This window comes from Cornus florida, unplaced genomic scaffold, assembly GCF_030987335.1.
Source record: "Cornus florida cultivar Cherokee Brave unplaced genomic scaffold, ASM3098733v1 CherokeeBrave_3.0.0_Hap2_Chr08, whole genome shotgun sequence".
In the NCBI taxonomy this organism is placed as follows: domain Eukaryota; kingdom Viridiplantae; phylum Streptophyta; class Magnoliopsida; order Cornales; family Cornaceae; genus Cornus; species Cornus florida.
Genome location: NW_026775578.1, coordinates 19,547,109 through 19,565,635, shown reverse-complemented (window position 1 = coordinate 19,565,635; position 18,527 = coordinate 19,547,109). Strand labels below are relative to the sequence as shown.

Genomic DNA, 18,527 nt, shown 5'->3' with positions numbered 1-18,527 from the left:
ATACGGGGTTGGGTGACAAGCTTCAAAAGTAGGGCACATAGAGCTGTCTGAAAAAGAGAGAATCACGTTTGTTGATTTTGGACCCAAAAGTTTATCATGGCTGCTAGACATCAGTCATTTACAGGTTTCCAACCACTTGAAAGCTATTGCTGGTCACTTGTCCACAACATATCACACACTTTCAAAGCATCCAAACACTAAATTGTAAATTCCCTCGAATAATGAAACTTTAGGGATAAGATTAAGATCAGGCCACAAAAAAACAAAACACATGTTTCCGCATGTCTGGGTCCCTAAAATTGCAATGCTATTGGCAAAACAACTTGGGTAAAATATACCTTGAATCTCCCTTTGATTTTTGAAATTAGTAACAAAGAAAAAAATAACGAGCTCTCATTTTCTTCTAATGTTAGATATTAAAAATTAAAGGTAGATGCAAATAAAAAGGAACTGATGCTAAAATTAAAAATTCTACCTTACTGTGCTCATGTATATAAGAAAAATTAATTCTTTTGCACTCTTCTCTCTCTACCAAATTCGTAAATAAACAAAGCCTGAGTGAGTAGATTAAGTATTAGTCTATATTGTCCACATTTTGCACAAGTTATAGCCATTACATCACATATTCTCTTTGGTAAATTGCCAAATCCACCTCCAGGTGGGTCAACAACAACCTGTGTATGAAGAAGATCATTCAAGGTTTTACAGTTCTATCTTTAATATGCAGGTGTCATTGCTTAGTATAAAAAGTTAGAGAGCAACGAGTGTGAAGACATGACTTGTCTAGATCATACAAAAGCTACATAACTGGTTAATCTATTGGCAAGGGATGCTAAAACTATAACTATCACTAGATTCTCAGCAAAAAATACATACTACAGCTCAAAACACACGGGAGAGAGGAGTGGGGGAGTCACTTTGCAGTTGATCAAAAGATTTCCAAAACAAAGTTCCATCCTAGCAAACTAAGTATCCTGGAATTAATTTACACACCTCAATCATCCGAGCTATAATCGCTAGATTCTGCCAGTATGGGCATAGCGGCACAACAGAATGACTCCTTATCTTTGAGGAGAAGACAGCTACCGTCTGAATTCCATTTCATATCTGTAATGGTAAACTGTGGTAATGGAACACTCACACAGTAGGCACCTGAAGGAGTCCACATGTACAAGTGTGAGCTCCCAGTGCAGAAAACTAAGCGTGTACACGTAGGGTCCCAAGCTGCTGCCCGGATAGGATCTTTCTGCACTAAGATGGCAGCAACTTCAAGATGATGTATGTCCCATACCCAGAGAACGGTTGGCATGCTATCGTTGCGAGTACATATATACTGACTGTCATTGCTCCATGACATGAGACCTGAAATTAGGGTTAATTTGGAGAATTCAGTTCTATTTGGTTAGTGAGATAACCCACTGGAACATTCATTGGTTTCCTGAAAATCTGAGAATTTATTTACAAATAATAATTTATAAATCAAAATATATTTTCAGTGTAAAGGTCACTTCCAAGGTATTAACAAACCAACCTGAATTCAATTGAACTGCAGCTACATTTCTATTTAAAAAATTATCTTAGATCCTAAAAGATTTGAAATTGCTTCCCAGGATATGTCTTGACTTGATAAAAAAACTAAAACTAAAACTATAAAGTAAACAGAAAAGGTGTCTGCAAAACCATTATCAACTTCATATATTTTTCTGACATTTTTATGTTGACCAAATATATATATATATATATAAAATATATATCAGATGGTTGTGTTGTCTGTTTATAACATCTTCTCCTGTATTTCTCTTCCTTGATGCAAAGTATGAACAATCTATACACCTTGTATCAGAAAGAAAACAATACAAATGAAGGGCAAGCAGAGTTGTACCAATTCCTTGTTTAGGGTTTGGTTTGTCTGCAGGAGGCTTCTGGAAAGGCAACGTAATAGGCACTTCCATGACGTCATACCTAACTTGGATTTGTCCTTCAGGAGAATTTTCTGGTTGGGAAAAAAAGAGGACCAAATTAAGCAATTAAAAGATTCGAACCTGCTTATTGAATGGTAAGAAATTATTCTCCAAGTCAAATGATGCTTGATGGTATACCAACAAACTTCCAAATACTCAGGCAACATTAGTTCTACTTAACTGACAACAATTAAACCAAATAAGAAAAAAATATCATGCACAATTTAGGCAACGAAACAATTAAACCAAGTTCAAAGAAATTCAACCAACTCTTAAAAGGAATTATCATCCATTGACCTCAACTTGAAAGTACTTCAGATATAGCTAGAAGGTAATGCAAATATGTAATTAGTACTTAGAAAAAGTTCCAACCAAAAAATCTACATCTTTTTGAATTTTTACATCTATGACGAATAAATCACCCAAAACTAGGGTTGTGTGTCGAAGTGTTATGAGATGTTCACTTACAACCACGGAAGTTGACAGAGATGGAATTCAAGTGAAGAATACGGCACAAATCTCTCTACACTCAAACACATACATAGGGCAAAATCAAAGTTTTTTGAAACTAAATTTTATTAAAAAACAAAATCCATCAATCGATAGGTCAAATGAACAAGGGATCTCCAGTAACCCTCGATTGATTGGTGGGTCAAATGAGATTTCACATTTATGGGAACTCTCTCAAATCAGAAGTCTAAAAAGATTTTACATACCATACTACATAGGTCCAATAATATGAAATTATAGTCAGTCTACAGCATCACTCACAATGCTTTTAGATTCAATTTATATTTTTAGAGAGATGAAACTTTGACAATCAATCAAGGATTCTTCATAGACTACCATGTTACATGTGGTTGAAAAAATCAAATTAAGGAGCATAATTAAAATTATCTGAGCATCAATCGGTGGTTTGCAAAGAACAAGTTGAACATACGTTGCTAGTTGTGGAGATCTAAAGTCAAGCAGATTGTGTGAGGAGCGGGTCTGATTAGCGGCTGAAGGATCAGGGCTGATCTTGCATAAGTCTGAGACAGAAGGGACTACTGACTAGATGATTCTAGGGTGGAATCTAGTAACTTAGTTGTAACAATTTTCTCATAATGGTTTTTTATTTGTATGGACAAAGTCCTGTAGTTTTTCCAATTCTAGTGTTTTGCCATGTAGAAAATATTGTGACTCTGCTTTATTTTATTTATTGCTTTACGTGTTTTTGTGATTGCAATTGAGACTCATAATCAACTAATTAATTGAATTTTAAATAAGGATCAACAGTAATTCAAAAAGTCAGTCAGTAGAAAATGAATATCCCATAAGACTTACTCACCCCCCCGCTAGGTGTACTTCATATGTGCACTCTAATATAATCAAAGCCTTGAGTACTGATCCAATACTTCAGAAATACAACTGTTTGATACCAGTAAGCATGATCAAAAATGCAATAGCGTATCTTTAGATAAAAATTGCAATAGCATGTCTAAAGATGCAACAAGACATGCCTCAATGAGTAGCTTCTTGAGCCTATGGGTTTATAGTTGATAGTTTGAACTGATGTCATAACTGCAGGATGTACAGCCATTAAATTAAGAAATTTAAGTTTTATTCTACTTTGTTCGGGAGTGCTGTGTGCCAAAAAACAAAGTAGTTTGCTGAAAGCCCCAACTCATTTTTCCAATAAGTATCTGCTAACAAGCCAATGTACAAAATAGAAGGTTTCCCTCAGGGACTGAAAAGTCGGTTAATGAGATTAAAGCAATGTAACAAACATGAAAAGCAAAATCATATGAGTAAACCCCATTAAGAAGAGGAAAACGGAAAAATGATTAGTTCAAGCATACAAAATTGGAATCCTCAAGCAGAAAATATGAAATTCTATATATTGAAAACAGACAGAATATGTAACTATCGATAACATGAAAATTGAAAAACTATAATGCTTACCAGAACTGCCTTGTATAAAATCATTACTTAGAGACAATTCAGACATGTCAAGTTGCAATGGCTCGTCAACCTCCTGAAATTCAATAAACTTTATGTAAAAATAGTTTCAACAAGATATAAAGATCATTCAGTTCGCTTAACATATACAAAGTCAAGTACCTTGAATACGGCAGCACAACAAGGAGAGCGAACAGTAGATAGGTGCGTGAATTCAGCAAATAATTTCCAAGTCAAGGGATTCAAAACTCGCAACATCTGGTCATAACTCCCCACCGCTAGAAACTGGCCACAAGGAGACCATGAAACACTTTTGACACCCAGTCCACTTTCATATGCTTGATACTTGAATAGACACCTCCCATCTGGAGAGTAAATCAGAACCTTCAAAAAAAGATATAACATTGTGTATCAGACAATAATTTTTGCGACTAAGAGCATGCTAAAATACAGCATTGATATGCGTAATTTACCAAAAAATAGAAACAAGGTGGTGTTCGGATGGCACAAGGATGCAGCATGGGATCTAGGAAGATATGAAAAAAATGGTCTATCAGAGATGGATAGCATTCACCAAGTTCTTCTTTGGTTTATGAGGGGTAAATGCAGGGGCATAATGTCAATGACCCTCCATCAAATGAGTGTAACCATTCAACTTCATACAAGCTTGGCCTTATTATTCTACATTTAGGCAATAAAATTGTTCAGTCCCTATAATTTTCTAAGAAATCTCACCTTTGGTCACAGAATAAATGACCACCACTCCATAGCCAAACAAATAAATGACAGGTTTTTAAATAAAGACAGAATGGATATCTCTGATATGCATACTTATTGAATTATACGTCAAAACTGGCGTAACACTGGGACTATATACAACCAGTTTCACTAGCTAAACAAATTTGATGTGCCAAGACACAAAACACTGAACCAAAGACTAGGCTGAAATTTCTATATACTACGGCATAGCTATTCCAACCAACCTCACTGGAGAATAATCAAACCCTATTGTGTGAAGAAAGGAAAGGATATAAATTGATGCTGGAATGGTTAATATCAAGTGATGAGAAGCATGAAAATGAATACCTTATACTCAAGAGGTGAATCCCAAATCACTATGGCACTATCATCTGGTGACCATGCAACGTCAGCCAAATCCAATGTGTCAACGGCAAAAACACCCATTATCTCCCATGTGTGACAAGAGATGAGGTTAATATAGTCCTTGCAATCACGCCTCGTGCAGATTGCAGCAAATTTTCCATCTTGAGTGAATGAGACACCCTTGGAACCATGTTTTGGCCATTGCACATGTATACATGCTGTGTTCAGCAATGACCAAACTGTTAACCGCAATTGAAAGTCTGACGTGGTAAGTATGTGGCGACTGTCAGGGCTCCACCTAGCATAAGCAATACCAGCAGTACCTTCATCTATCTTGCAAGTCCATTCAGGCTGTGTCAATGACCAGGCCTGTATCATTGGTCTCTTGTAAAGACCACAAAGTATGTATTCAGAATCTAGAGCCCATTCAATATAGCTTATCTTATCCAAGCATGAGAACAGTTGCAAAACCTGTACAAAATATTAAAACAGAAGTTCAGTATCTAGAGTGATGAAATTTGCACCTGTGATAATACTATGGCTAGAGGGAAGTTGATACATGGTATCAATGAACATAAAGCACCTGGCAAACTGATGGTCGGAACTGTGTAGGGATGGTATTGTCCAGATCTTCTAAGTATTTAAGAGTCTCTCCATAAATTATAGAATTCTACATAAATATCACTTGTCTTCCCTAGGACCTTTGCTTGTTGAAATTTTGCTTCATCTGAGTCAGTGAGTGAGAAAGTAGATCCTAAAGTGGATCTAATATGATTAAGTGGCTTTATTAGTATATGAATTATTTAGGAGAACTATTTTATACTTGAACACCTCAATTTTTTAAGCTGACAGCCAAGGGAAGTTCACAACTTGTTCTGAAAACTGAAAAACAAAAGCATACATCTGATGTCCAGATAGGTTGGTGGCATGTGTGGACCTGTTTTGATACAGTGATTACTCTATTGGGTGATATTTAGTTCCATTAGCAGCTTCTCAAAGTTGTTCGGTGATACTAATTGGTAGTTTACTTCTGCTTGCATTGCAAGTTGTTTGAATGATTGTGTTCAACAAGCTCTCCAAAACTAGGTCGGGTGAGTTAGGGTTTCTAGGCTATGTGGAAACCTAATGTGCAAATGTTCCAAATTTCAAAATCCAAACCAGCACCACCACACTACGACGACTTTAAACCTTAAAAGACCGACCATCTGGTCTTCCGCTTAGTTACATCCCAGGTTTTTAATTATAGTTCCAAGTAAAACTCAAATTTTGTAGAATTCTATTGTGCAGGTGTTATAATGACTTCAGCATTTAAAAAGACCAAGAATCTGTTCGTTTGCTTGGTCACATCCCAGATTTATCATAATGCTTCCTAGTCAATTACAAATTTTCATCGAGACAATTGGGCAGCAACCAATCTCTTGCACATTACAACTCAGAAAATCTTTATTTTACAAAGTGTTCTTCTCCATTAGTGTGTTCGTGTATGTGTAACATTGATTGTTAGGAAATTGAATACAAAGCTTTATTTCTCTACCTCTCAGTTTTTTTCTATATCAAGCTTACACCGTGCACCAAATAAAATGCAAATCAAAATTAGATTTGAAGAGCTAAAGAAACCGAATGAGCACCTTGAGTGACAGAACATCCCGAATCACGAGGCGATAATCGACGGCGACGGCAAGAAATCGAGCATTCGGCGAGAAACAACAAGGACCAGTCTGTTTATTAGCTTCGGTAAACTCCATCACAGACCCAAAATTTAAGTGTCAAGAAACAAGACGTGAGCTTGTGGAAAACGCCATTGAATCAAGACGGTGAACAGCCATCAAAACTGGACTTACGTGTATACATTTGCGATGTTAGGGCATGTAAGACCTAGGTTGAATCAGCTGATCCAAGATCTGCAGATAATTTGAGGAATGAGACAGACATTCTTGGATCTGTGGTGAATATGAACTGTTCAGTAAAAAGCGAATGTTTAAATTTTGAACTAACATTGAAGATGGTGAAAAAATGAAAAGGAAAGAGTAAAAAGAAAAAACACTCCAAGCAGCGAGTAAAGTTCAAGCAAACATAGAAAGAAACAAATGTCAATCGCGGTTTGCCGCCTGGGACCTGTTGACCCCAGTCTAACCTTTTATTATTATTATTATTTTTTGGTTGCCCACGCTTCTTAAGGTATGTCATAATCCACATGCCCTATATAATGTAGTAATAGATAAATAAATAAATAAATTAGTTTTTTTTTTTTTTATTTTTTTTTTAAAGCTGTTATTAGTGCTCCAAAATCATCCTCAAGCTCCACTCTTATACATGTATAAATAAAATGACAAAAATAACCTTTTACTACCTCCAACAATGTCTTCTTCTCCTTATATTATGGACTTTTTACAATATCTAAATGCTTCCTTTTTTACACCAATAGAGCCATCAAAGACCATGTATATTATTAGTATTAATACCAAAAAATGTTTAAAAAATCTCCGAATTGCTCATCTTTTTTGAACTTCAAATTCACCTGACTTCTAATTCCTTCTCTACAATATTACATAAATAAATAAAAAAAAACGAAAATAAAATTAAACAAATAAAGTTCGATCTAGGCAAATACTAGTAAAAATTTTAAAATTATGTTTTCAACTAGAAGAACAAGCGTTGAGTTGTCATAGAGAGCAAGAGTGGATTTTCTATTGCAATTTTGCGACAATGACTATATGCTTATTGAGTTTATATGAACAAAAGCATAATTGGATTTTTTAAAAATAATAATAATTAAAAAAGGTAACAGCAAAACTATTAAAATTTTGGGATTTATCGTCTTTTGTTTTTTTAACTTTGGATTAGTCTTCTATTACTATTGAAACTGAACGTTGAAGCTCCAAAGTTTTCTAGAATTATTGAGTTTGACTTCTAATTAATCTGTTTCGTATAATATATGAAATTGTGTATATATGTTATATAATGTACCACAATTACATACAATATATACTTATATATATATTTGGTTGAAGCTCCAAAATTTTCAACAATTATTGAAGTTTAACTTCTAATTGATCTCTTCCTTTTCATATTCGATACGTTATATATGTATATATATATATATATATATATATATATATATATTATTTGGAATCCAAAGAGAATCGAGAAAGTAATTGGATAGCTCGGGTTATTTTTGCCATTTTATATATGAATATACAGAAGTCATATATAAAAGGACCGTCAAAGTATTACTGAGTATTTTAGAGCGTGAATAATAGCTTTTTGGTTTGTCTTTTTTTAATTCTCAGTCTCTAAAATGTGAATGTAAGAACCTTATGTTTAAATTAATTTTTTTTTAGTAATTATATACATATTGTTATTTGAATTACGAACTTTGCCAGAACAAATACTAGTAGCTATGGCTCCTGGTTGTTTAGCGCCAAAAAAAAACAAATTCTAAGGTTGCAATGAGTTGGCAAAATCCATATTTAATGAGTCCAATTATTTATTTTTAAAATGTGCAATCATTGCTTTAAAAACAATATTACGTTGCACCCAATTTTTAAATATAAAATATCATTTTTTAAATGCATTATACTTTTAAAATAAGGATGCCTTGGATAAATTTTAGAGTGCCAGGTTTTGACTCTCTATATCTATTAATCCAACTTTTAACATTTCTTACTTTGAAGAAAAAAAAAAAAAAAAAAAAAACTAAACATGTTACAATCAATTGACTTTAAAAAAAAAAATCCAATTAATTCAAACAAAAAAATCCAATTAATTGAAAATAAGTTATTTTATTTCAATGTTAATGATATGAAAAGAGTCAATAATGAGTTCATAAGCTGAAACAACAAAATAGCTTCCAGTTTAGATAATGTTTGCCACTTTTAGTTCATTACATAGCAATTATTTTATTATATTTAATTTTTTAAAATTTATTACGAGTCTCTTATATTTCACAAAATAATTATTAAATGACCTAAGATCATATATTATAACTAATTAAAATTTCTCAAGCAAATAAATGTGACAAATTTATTTATTTATTCATGAGTCTATATGGTAGGTGATACTATTAAGAGCCTCTTACTTATTTTATCATTAAAAAAGGTGTTGATACTTATTTATCCTTCATGTATTGATTAGCAACTATTTTGTCTATCACTTTAATTCACCTCAACATTTTTAATTCCAATTGAGAGTTTTTTGAGTTTTGTTTCTCAGAACAATAAGCATTGAAAAATAAACCGGAGGTGCAGGAAGCTGGAGTAGAAATTTCGACTTGTCCGGATGAAGATGCTTTGAGATTTTTACATTTGGAATGAATAAACAATGATACATATACTGAACCAATTGTAAAGATAAAAAAAAAAAAAAAAAAAGATTTTTTTTAGCCATTCTTTTTAAAACTGCATCACCTTTGGTTATTTTCTTTAAAAATGGAGAAGTGGATTTATTCACAAAGGCAACAATCATCATCAATGGCTTCACGGTGTGTTTTTTTTTTTTTTCAACAGAAGTTTATTGTCATCTATACATTTTTTCTATTTATATAGGTAATTTATTTACATTTTATATGACTTACAAATAAAGGACCAAATTTTCATCCAAATTCATTTTAAGTTGCATTTGCAATGAAAATATTTAATAGGAAATACGTTATTTCTGAACACTGACCATTTGGAATAAAGGAATTTAGAAATTGAAATTGAACTTGATTCATTTTAATCATATTTTGGACATAAATCATAAAATGATTAAATTTGTAAAAGATAAATTTTATTTTCTGTTATTTATTTATTTATTATTTTTTAATTATGACAAATTAGAAGAAATAATTTCAACAATTTTAAAAGTTACAAACCATAAAGTATCTTTAAATCTCACAATTTCTTACTCACACAACACAATCTTAAAAACTAATTTAAAAGAAAAAAAAAACTATTACTATTTATTTTGTTTATTCATTTATTTTTGGATTTAAGTAATAGAAACCCTGAAGTCGGTTCAACGCAAAACCCTAGTCGTTAAAAAAAAGCGGTTCCTTCCAAACAAAATGGCGCTGCTATTTCATTCAGTGTGGCAGCCAATACACTCCGTTCGTCGCCTTGGAGGTTTAGGGTTTTAACGGACAAATTTCTCTCTCCCTCCACAAAAGCTCCCTTCAGCCTTCACACACCTGCACGTTCGTCGCCTTGGAGGTTTAGGGCTTTAACGGGCAATTTACTTCTCTCCACAGAATCTCTCTTCAGTCTTCACCCATCCGAGAGACTGCAATGGCGACCTCAATAGCCTCGCAGTTGCAGGCAATCAAGTCTGTAATACAAGCGGATTCGGAGCCACTCAAGCGACCCTTCACTCGTCCTTCAATCCTATACGACCCTAAACAAGCCGCCGATATCGAAATTGACGCTATTCTCCATGACGCACTTTCAGGTACACTCAATCTCACAACATTCTACCCGTTTGGCTCCCAAGAAAAGGATAGAAAATCATGGTTTTGCAATCCGAGTACAATTTTTGTTACACTTTTCTTTTTTGTTCCTTGTGGTTTTGGTTTTCAGGGTTGGAGGTTCTTATAGGGATGGACGGAAGATATAGAAATTATAAGGACGATTTGTTTAGTCACAAGAGCAGAGAACTGGATAGAGAGTTGATGGGCATAGAGGAAAATAACCGAATTAATGTGTCAATCAGTTCATACTTGCGATTATTATCGGGGCATTTTCAAGTGCCTTCTGCACTGAAGACGCTTGAGTACTTGATACGTAGATACAAGTAAACATCAGTTTTTACTATTTTTTGTCTAATTGCCCATCTCTTACAGACATATCTAAATATTTAAATATGTGAAATATGCATGTTGGTACATTTGTGTATGTATATTCTTGTAATTCTATTGGCTCATCTAATTTTTATTTGTGCTGTTATAGGATCCATGTGTACAATATGGAGGAACTAATTCTATGTGTTTTGCCTTACCATGACACCCATATTTTTGTTCAAATTGTGCAGTTACTTGACATAGGGTAAGAACAAGTGTTTCTTTGTGTAAGTTGTTTGTATCAGTATATTGATTCAGCGAGGGTTGTGCATTCTGACTACTAATTTTTAATTTTTATTTGTTGGCAACCGTGTGTTTGTGCTTGTGCTTAGAAATAATAAGTGGAAATTTCTTGACGGTGTTAAATTATCTGGTGCACCTCCACCTAGGAAGGTTATAGTACAACAATGCATCTGTGATTTGGGGATTTTGGAGGTTTTATGCAACTATGTAAGTTCTTGTTCCACATCTGATTAGTCTATTAATTAACGTTTTTCTGTAGATGCTTACACTTGAGTGTTTTCTCTAGGCATTGCCTACAAAAAAGTTTAAGCCTTCGAGGGCTGTGATCAACTTCTGCACAGCAGTTGTTGTTGAGGTTTTGGGTTCTCTTACAACTGTTAACAGTGATGTTGTGAAAAGAATACTTCCATATATTGCTTCTGGACTGCATCCTGGTGCCAAGAGAGGTTTGGATCACAAGGTGAGGTTTGAAAACTTACCGGACAACAGAGAGTTTGGTTGCTCCTATTTGTATTTTGTTTTTCTTCCTTTGATATTTTCACTGCCCTCTCGAGGTTTATGATTTGGTGACATGTTTCCCCTTCCATTAACGGCCAGCTCTGGTCAATATAATTTTTGTTTATGTTAGCAAATGGAAAACTTAAAACACCAACTTTTCCAAGTTGCCCTTAGAACGAGTGTAAAGACTGGATGTTTATGAAGTTAAATAGTAAACTTACATCTTCCTTTAATGCCATTTAACGTCAAGGTCTAATAGAGAAAGTCGATATAAATTTAAAAGCATAGGGATGGTCATTGTATTTTTTTTGCTCAACTAGAACGGCGGTCACTGTAATTTTCCCTAGTAAATTCTGTTTTCTTAATTTTCCAACATCACAATAAATGTAACACGTTACATGGTTGTTCCTTGAATATTGGTAGGCTAGATCTATTGCTCAGGCAAATCCTTTAGTGACAGTCTTTTGGAAATTGTTTATTATTATTATTATTATTATTATTCCAATCAAGATGAAAAGTAGCTACTCATCTGAAAAGAGGAGAGAGAGCCTCAGCAAATAATTGGACACACTTTTCATTTTTCTTAACTCAGGGGCGCAGAGTCATGGGATGTCTCTCTTTTTGAATCTCCTACTAACTGTGGCTGGGGATATTTGTCCAAGGTTTGATCTCGGAATTCATGTCTTTATACACAATCCCTTCAAGAAAGTACTCGCGAATACTTCCGTAGAGCACAAAATTACCCACAAAATTTCATTAGAGTGAAACAAGTTTTCCCATATAAAAAAGCAGTATAAGGTGCCAAACTAAATTGGTCAAGCGGTGTGTTGTGATGTATTCTAGAAATGAATGATCCACTTTCCAAATCTTTAGTAGTGACTCTATAATTACTTGAAGAAAAGGTCATCATACTTGGTGTTGCCAAAGGCATGCCTTGGCTCACACCTAGACTCTAGGCTCATATAGGCACAACACTTGCGCCTGTTGTGTGCCTTTGACAACTTTCTTTAATGGCAATTTAATTTTTTGGGCGCGCGCCTTGCCTTGTGCCTAGGCTCGAAAAGACCTCTAACACCGTAGTGCGCCTTGGGCCTTTGATAACACTGATCATACTAAAAACACGTGTGGCCTGCTGAGCCACATTGAAGGTTTTTCTGAATTCTAAATCATTATATTTTATTTTGCAAGGGAAGTAGAGTTTTTAGCCCATGTATAGCGTTGTAAAATTGATTGATAAAGTTGATACTTGAATAAGTCATGTGTACTTGTCAATTTGATCCTACAACAGAAGTAGAAACGAAGCAAATTTTAGGGGGCTTTTAACAATACTAATAAAAAGAGTGGATGGTGCATTTTTGGTGGTAACTGTAACATTTGAGCTTTAGCTATTAGCCTATTACATAATCCATTTCCAACAATACAAATATTGTGGAACTAATATAAGTCTGTGAAGACACCATACACTAGCTAGAATTGAGGTACAATGACTTTGAATTGGAGGGGAAGATAATTCTTTTTGTTCGATATTGTCAAATGCAAGAAAAGAGGCATATTATACTTGCCTTTGAATTGATTGTTGACTGGAATCTTCTCTGTGTGTGTACAGGCTGGTGTTTTGATGATTGTTGGTTTACTAGCGAATAAGGCGACGTTGTCTTCTAAACTTATCAAAAGCTTTATTCAGTCAATTGCCGAAGTAGCTCGAGACGATGCGAAAGAATCGACTGACTTGCAATGTTTTCATATGGTATTTATGGCCTTGGTCAACCTTGTTCAGGTATTTCCATGTTCTTTAAGTATCAATTTATTTAATAATCTCTCTCTCCCTCTCTCTCTCTCTCTATATATATATATACACACACACTATTTTCCCTTAGTCATCAGATAATGTTTCTCAACTTTCTTTTTTAAACTTGATGGTGTTGTATAAATCATGCCTTTTTCCTGCTTTCCAATTATACACCCTTCAATATGCATATAAAATAATTCACTTGATCTTAGGCTAAATTTCTTTGTAACCTATATTTTGAAGCTTATGTTTGACGCAATAATTATTACTCTTATGCAACTTAATCTTCTTTAGGAATCTGTGTGCCGTTAAAACCTTTGTTGGATCACTTGTTATGTTTGTGCATGTCATGCAAGCCAAATACTATCATCTCAACAAAGCATTTTATAAATTGTTTGGGTGATTTATATGGAAGCTTTCTCAGCCGATGTTAATTTTTGTCTTCTATTTCCTGTAGCATTACCGTTTGTGGAACTTGTTAATGTTTGTCATTTGTCATATATATACATATTGAATGGTAAAATTATCCACTAAAGGCAATGAGCAGCAAAAATCAATGTGCATGAGATGTATGCAAAGTGAAGTGAATAAAGATGAGAAAACTTGAAAAATACTAATAAGCCTAGGAATGGCTCAAAAATGATAAATACATTGGGTGAGTCGAGAAAGTTCTTCTACGGTTCAGTGTCTTCATCCCCTCAAATAATCACACGTTTCTCTCTTTTAGAAGCACCGTCACTTATTTAACAGTCTTTTCAGTTGTTTTACACCCAACACCGGGTAGGGATGAAATTTTATCATATCATAATTTTCACTAACACCGTTGTCTACCTAAAGAGCTGACTTGAGTTGCATTTTAGAATGACAAGCCGCCTTCAATGGGGAATTTAGGAATTCCCCATTCACACTTTTATAATAACTAACCTTAGAATTCCCTTCTCCTTGCAATGTTGACACTTCCACCTTGAATCTTTTTTTTTTTTTTTTTTAATTTTTTTAATTTTCAATTTTCCTAAAGAGTTTCCATGCAAAAAAAAAAAAAGGAAAAAAAAAAAAAAGTGGTTGCTATGTATATAAGTATCTGTTCTTCTTTAGCTTGTTGCTTTAAAAAATGACCCTAGCTTGAAGATACCATTTTTTTTTAAAGAGCTGTAATTGTATTATATTGGTATTAGCTAGTGAAACCTCTCAGATCTTTGCAAATTCAAATCTATTACTTTCTAAATGTATCCTTAAATTGGAAAACTCGTATTCTAATTGTTAACTACCATCTACTCCAAAACCTTAAGCTGTTGGAGAGGGTGCAACTTTAATATTTTTATCCCTTCAACACGCCCCTCACGCGTGGCCTTCTTTTTTGGTCCAACACGTGTTTTTCAATTTTCAATTAGGGTGATGGTGAGGTTTGAACCCGAGACCTTTGGTTCTGATACCATGTGTGCAACTTTAATGTTTATATCCTTCAACACTAATTTTACCTACAAAAAATAAATGTTTTTAATTTTGACCATGTATGCGATACTACTTAGGTGCTCCATTTTAATGCAGTGTTTTTGGTGTATTATCATAAAATAGTTGTTAAGGAAATTGTAGCAAGGGTTTTGAATATTTGGACTCTATTGTTGTCTATCAGTTTTTCCCTCCTTTAGCCTTTGATTTATTTTGTTATTTTCACTCTCACTTTTGTTCGGATTGAATCTTGCTAGTTGCAATCTGTTGAAATACTTCCCATGAAGGCTGTGGATATCCTTAAGCAAATTAGGTAGTCCTTTGCACACTTGCAGTTTGTGTTTGTGAAATTTACTTCCAATATTATTTTGAATAGGTTTTCTTATACTCTATATTTCAATTCTATGTTGAAGGGACCTTTCGGGGGCTCTTACTGGACTGACCAAGGAGTTCAATATTGACAAATTCTTGGTGGTGTTTTTGGAATCCCTTCTTGAGTATAGGTTTGTAACATTGTTCTTTTTAGTTCCATTTTAGGGTCTTATTATTTTAACTCCTCCTATTGTTAAATTTATTTTTGTATATGTTTGCAGTATTTCTGACGATACATGCCTTCCTACTCTGATATCAATTATAGAGACAGTTCCTTTGAGGGGCTTCATTCATCGTGTAGTCTCTAAGCTCCTTCATTCTTGCATGAAGCTATCTCAGAGAAAGAACGACCCATTATCATCTGAATCAAGTTTAGTCAGTTCAGGTGTTGGAAATTTTACCATTTGCTTTTTTGGCTTTTACAGATATGGAGGCTGTCTTGTCTGATATTTCTTTTTTACTGTTATCTTTGGTTTTTGACCCTTGTTTTATCAATCTATAATTTTTTTCTCTACTGAATGATGCTAATACTATTAATAGGAAGCTGGGCCACACAAATTTTGGTTTCTATAAATAAGAAATATCCATCTGAATTACGTGGGGCAATTCACAGTTTCCTGGAGGTTTGTGGGCTAATTTCTCTCTTGCTCTCTCTATCTGTGTGTGTCTGTTTGTTTCTCTCTATTGCTCTCACTATCCCTTCTCTTACTTCCAAATTTAGTAGTATGTTCTCAATCATCTTGTGTTCCTTCCTTTTAGGATCCTAAACTTGAATCCAAGGAAGGGGGTTTGGTATATGAGATCCTGTCCAGGATGTTAGATGGGAATTCGAATTTGTCACATGAGATCCCTTATTCAAAAATTTGGTTTGCGCTGGAACATCCGAAGGTATTTGTCTGTTGGCTCACTGATGGATTCGATCTCGTCACATAAATAGACACACACAAACAACTACTTTTTGTTGATCAAATTTATTCTTACTTCTTGTCGTATACCACGCTTACCATGTTTTAGGCTTATTATGTTTTTTTTTAATTTTTTTTATTTTATAATTTTAATATGTGGCCCAGGCCGAGGTTCGACGCACTACACTTGTTGGTTTGGATGCATATGGTATTCTGAAAGAGAAGACCAAGACTGCTCATTCACAGGTGACAACTTCAGCAGTTCGCTTCACTGTGTTCAGTTGATTATTTAATGGTTAATGCTTCTACTTATAAAAAGGAAATGTTTCATTCCTCACTCATTTGTTTGTTTGTCTTTCTTTTTTTCCTTGAAAATTGTCTGTTCCTTTTTGGTTGCTATAAACCCGTTCCTCATCTACTTGAGGACAATTTTTTGGTGCTATCTCTTAAAGAAAGAACCTTAGATATACATATACATGCACATGCCCATAGCATTTACAACAGAATACAACAGTAGCAATGTGGACGGTTTAGAAATCCTAAACCTTTCAAGACGTAATCCAAGACTCATATAGCAAAAAACACTTATTGAACACCACTCAAATCTTAATAACCTGAAGAGAGAATACATTGCCAAAAACAAGAGCCTGAACTCCGAAGATGATGCATGCCTAGATAGAAATTGTAACAACTCACCAGCTGGATGAACTTTGGCTAGAGACTTCATGCGTGCAGAAGCAGCAAGGGTAATCCACCTCTTTCAACTGATACTAGGATGCTGGAGTTCTTTTACAACAATTTCATTTAGACATACAGTAACGGTCATAGAGTGCTGGAATGATGCCTGCTTACAAGACCATCTCTGGTGAGATGAGAAAACAAAGAGGAAGCATTGATTATGAGTAATTATGCATAAAATGATGTTTTATACTCCGTTTGGTTGGAGGGATGGAAAAATGGATGCAAGGGAGGGGTAGGGATGGTAGAGGCACCCCTAGGGAAGGGAAGGTGTCTCCCTCACTTTTTGTTTGGTTGAATGGAAGGGTGGGGCGACACCTATTTTTGTTTGGTTGGAAGGAAGGAAAGTTTTTCTATATATTTTTTAACAATATACCCTCGTTATGTAGAGTAGAGTTTAACAAGTGATTTTGTAAATAATTGAAGGTTCAAATTTGTTTTACATATTTGTAGGGTAGTTTTTTTTCTTTACCTCCTCTCTTCCGCCCGATTTTGGACGGATAAAAAAACATGGGATAGGAGGGATGCTTCATCTTTCCTTGCTTCCTCCCTCTCTTCCCTTCCTTCCAGCCAAACATGGGGTGCTTCTTCTACGTCTCCTGTCTTCCATCCTTCCTTAATCCTTCCTTCCAACCAAACATAGCATTAGAGTCCATTCAACTGCAAGATATAGCCAGCTTGTGTATTGGTGCCATACGCTGTCAATTTCTACAGAATTAAATGCTCTGAGTGGAAACTCTGTCTGTTAAATTTTACAAGTTACTATCCCCAATTGGCCAGAGATGAATATGCAAATGTTACTCAGCAACAAAATTAATGAAAACCGGGAAAATAAATTGGATGTCCTGCTCATGAAGGGTTATCACCTAATCCCTTTCCACACCTGGAGCTCTTAGTGGCAAGTAATAAATCAAAATTCTGTTAAAGATTTGTTTTGCATCACTTAATTTTTGGGGTTCTGTTCTCTAGTCTTATGCTATAATAAGGATGTTAAGTTACACTGTTTTGTTTGGTCCCAAAATCATCATCAAAGTTCTGTTTTCAAGTACCAATATCTGTGTCTGATGCCTTTTAATTGCACTAATCATTGACTTAAGATCTTCCACTGGCAATTTACTGGATGTGCCAACTTGATTCAATTTTGTTTTCCAGTCACTTTATTGCCATGAAAATTCTCCTGCCATATTCACTTCTAGAGAGCCATTTCCTGTGTGAAATCAATGGCCGTGCCGTTTTGTATTGTTTAAACCCATATTTTTTGTTCTTGAAATTCTAGCTTACTGGTGTAATTATCTTTGGCTTGTTACTGCTTGCTTGTGTCCATTTCTCAAATTTCAGTTGCTAAGTACCAGTCATTGGTGACAGATCACCACTTAGATTTGGCTTAGCATAGATGCTGATATCTTCATAAATCAATGGTTATCAATCCCACCTACAACTCATTGGTATTGAGAACCCAAATCTTATTGACCTGTTGCTTCATTTTCTACCCGATGAGCAATTATGCTGTAGATCACTGTTCATTGGAAAATTATTTTCTAAGTGAAAAACTTAGCTGGCTTATCAACGCGAAAGCAAACTGGCCAATGGATATTGATGAATTGACATCTTGTGGGACCCACATGAGGTCTGTTGGTCAATTTTCATTTGCATTGTTTAGTCCGGCCTACTTTGTGTTTGTTTGACTAGCGTTACTCTTGTCCAATATTGTTTGA

General features: G+C 34.6%; 2 protein-coding genes across 2 annotated transcripts in view; one reads left to right on the top strand and one right to left on the bottom strand.

The window, feature by feature from the left end:
• Positions 1-830: 830 nt before the first annotated feature.
• On the bottom strand, positions 831-7,014 carry LOC132270640 (uncharacterized). Its single transcript, XM_059771820.1, has 6 exons — positions 6,635-7,014; positions 4,989-5,477; positions 4,065-4,286; positions 3,906-3,978; positions 1,883-1,993; positions 831-1,362 (listed from the first exon to the last, which is right to left on the bottom strand). The coding sequence occupies exons 1-6, from the start codon at positions 6,749-6,751 to the stop codon at positions 995-997; spliced, it is 1,380 nt and encodes a 459-aa protein (XP_059627803.1). The 5' UTR covers positions 6,752-7,014; the 3' UTR covers positions 831-994.
• Positions 7,015-10,007: 2,993 nt separating this feature from the next.
• Positions 10,008-18,527, top strand: part of LOC132270639 (uncharacterized protein At3g06530) — a 34,839-nt gene continuing 26,319 nt past the window's right edge. Inside the window, exons 1-12 of the mRNA XM_059771819.1 lie at positions 10,008-10,430; positions 10,559-10,772; positions 10,928-11,023; positions 11,151-11,268; positions 11,348-11,521; positions 13,166-13,336; positions 15,055-15,110; positions 15,211-15,300; positions 15,391-15,554; positions 15,710-15,792; positions 15,929-16,057; positions 16,240-16,320. Of these exons, the coding sequence (XP_059627802.1) occupies positions 10,271-10,430; positions 10,559-10,772; positions 10,928-11,023; positions 11,151-11,268; positions 11,348-11,521; positions 13,166-13,336; positions 15,055-15,110; positions 15,211-15,300; positions 15,391-15,554; positions 15,710-15,792; positions 15,929-16,057; positions 16,240-16,320 (1,536 nt within the window). The 5' untranslated portion in view covers positions 10,008-10,270. The remainder of the gene's footprint in view (positions 10,431-10,558; positions 10,773-10,927; positions 11,024-11,150; positions 11,269-11,347; positions 11,522-13,165; positions 13,337-15,054; positions 15,111-15,210; positions 15,301-15,390; positions 15,555-15,709; positions 15,793-15,928; positions 16,058-16,239; positions 16,321-18,527) is intronic.

Excerpts from the sequence above, each read along its gene's own strand:
- LOC132270640 (XM_059771820.1), bottom strand. The coding sequence starts at position 6,751 with ATGGAGTTTACCGAAGCTAATAAACAGACTGGTCCTTGTTGTTTCTCG. Across the intron at positions 5,478-6,634 it reads GGGATGTTCTGTCACTCAAG|GTTTTGCAACTGTTCTCATG; the intron begins GTGCTCATTCGG and ends TATTTTGTACAG. Across the intron at positions 3,979-4,064 it reads GTTGTGCTGCCGTATTCAAG|GAGGTTGACGAGCCATTGCA; the intron begins GTACTTGACTTT and ends ATTGAATTTCAG.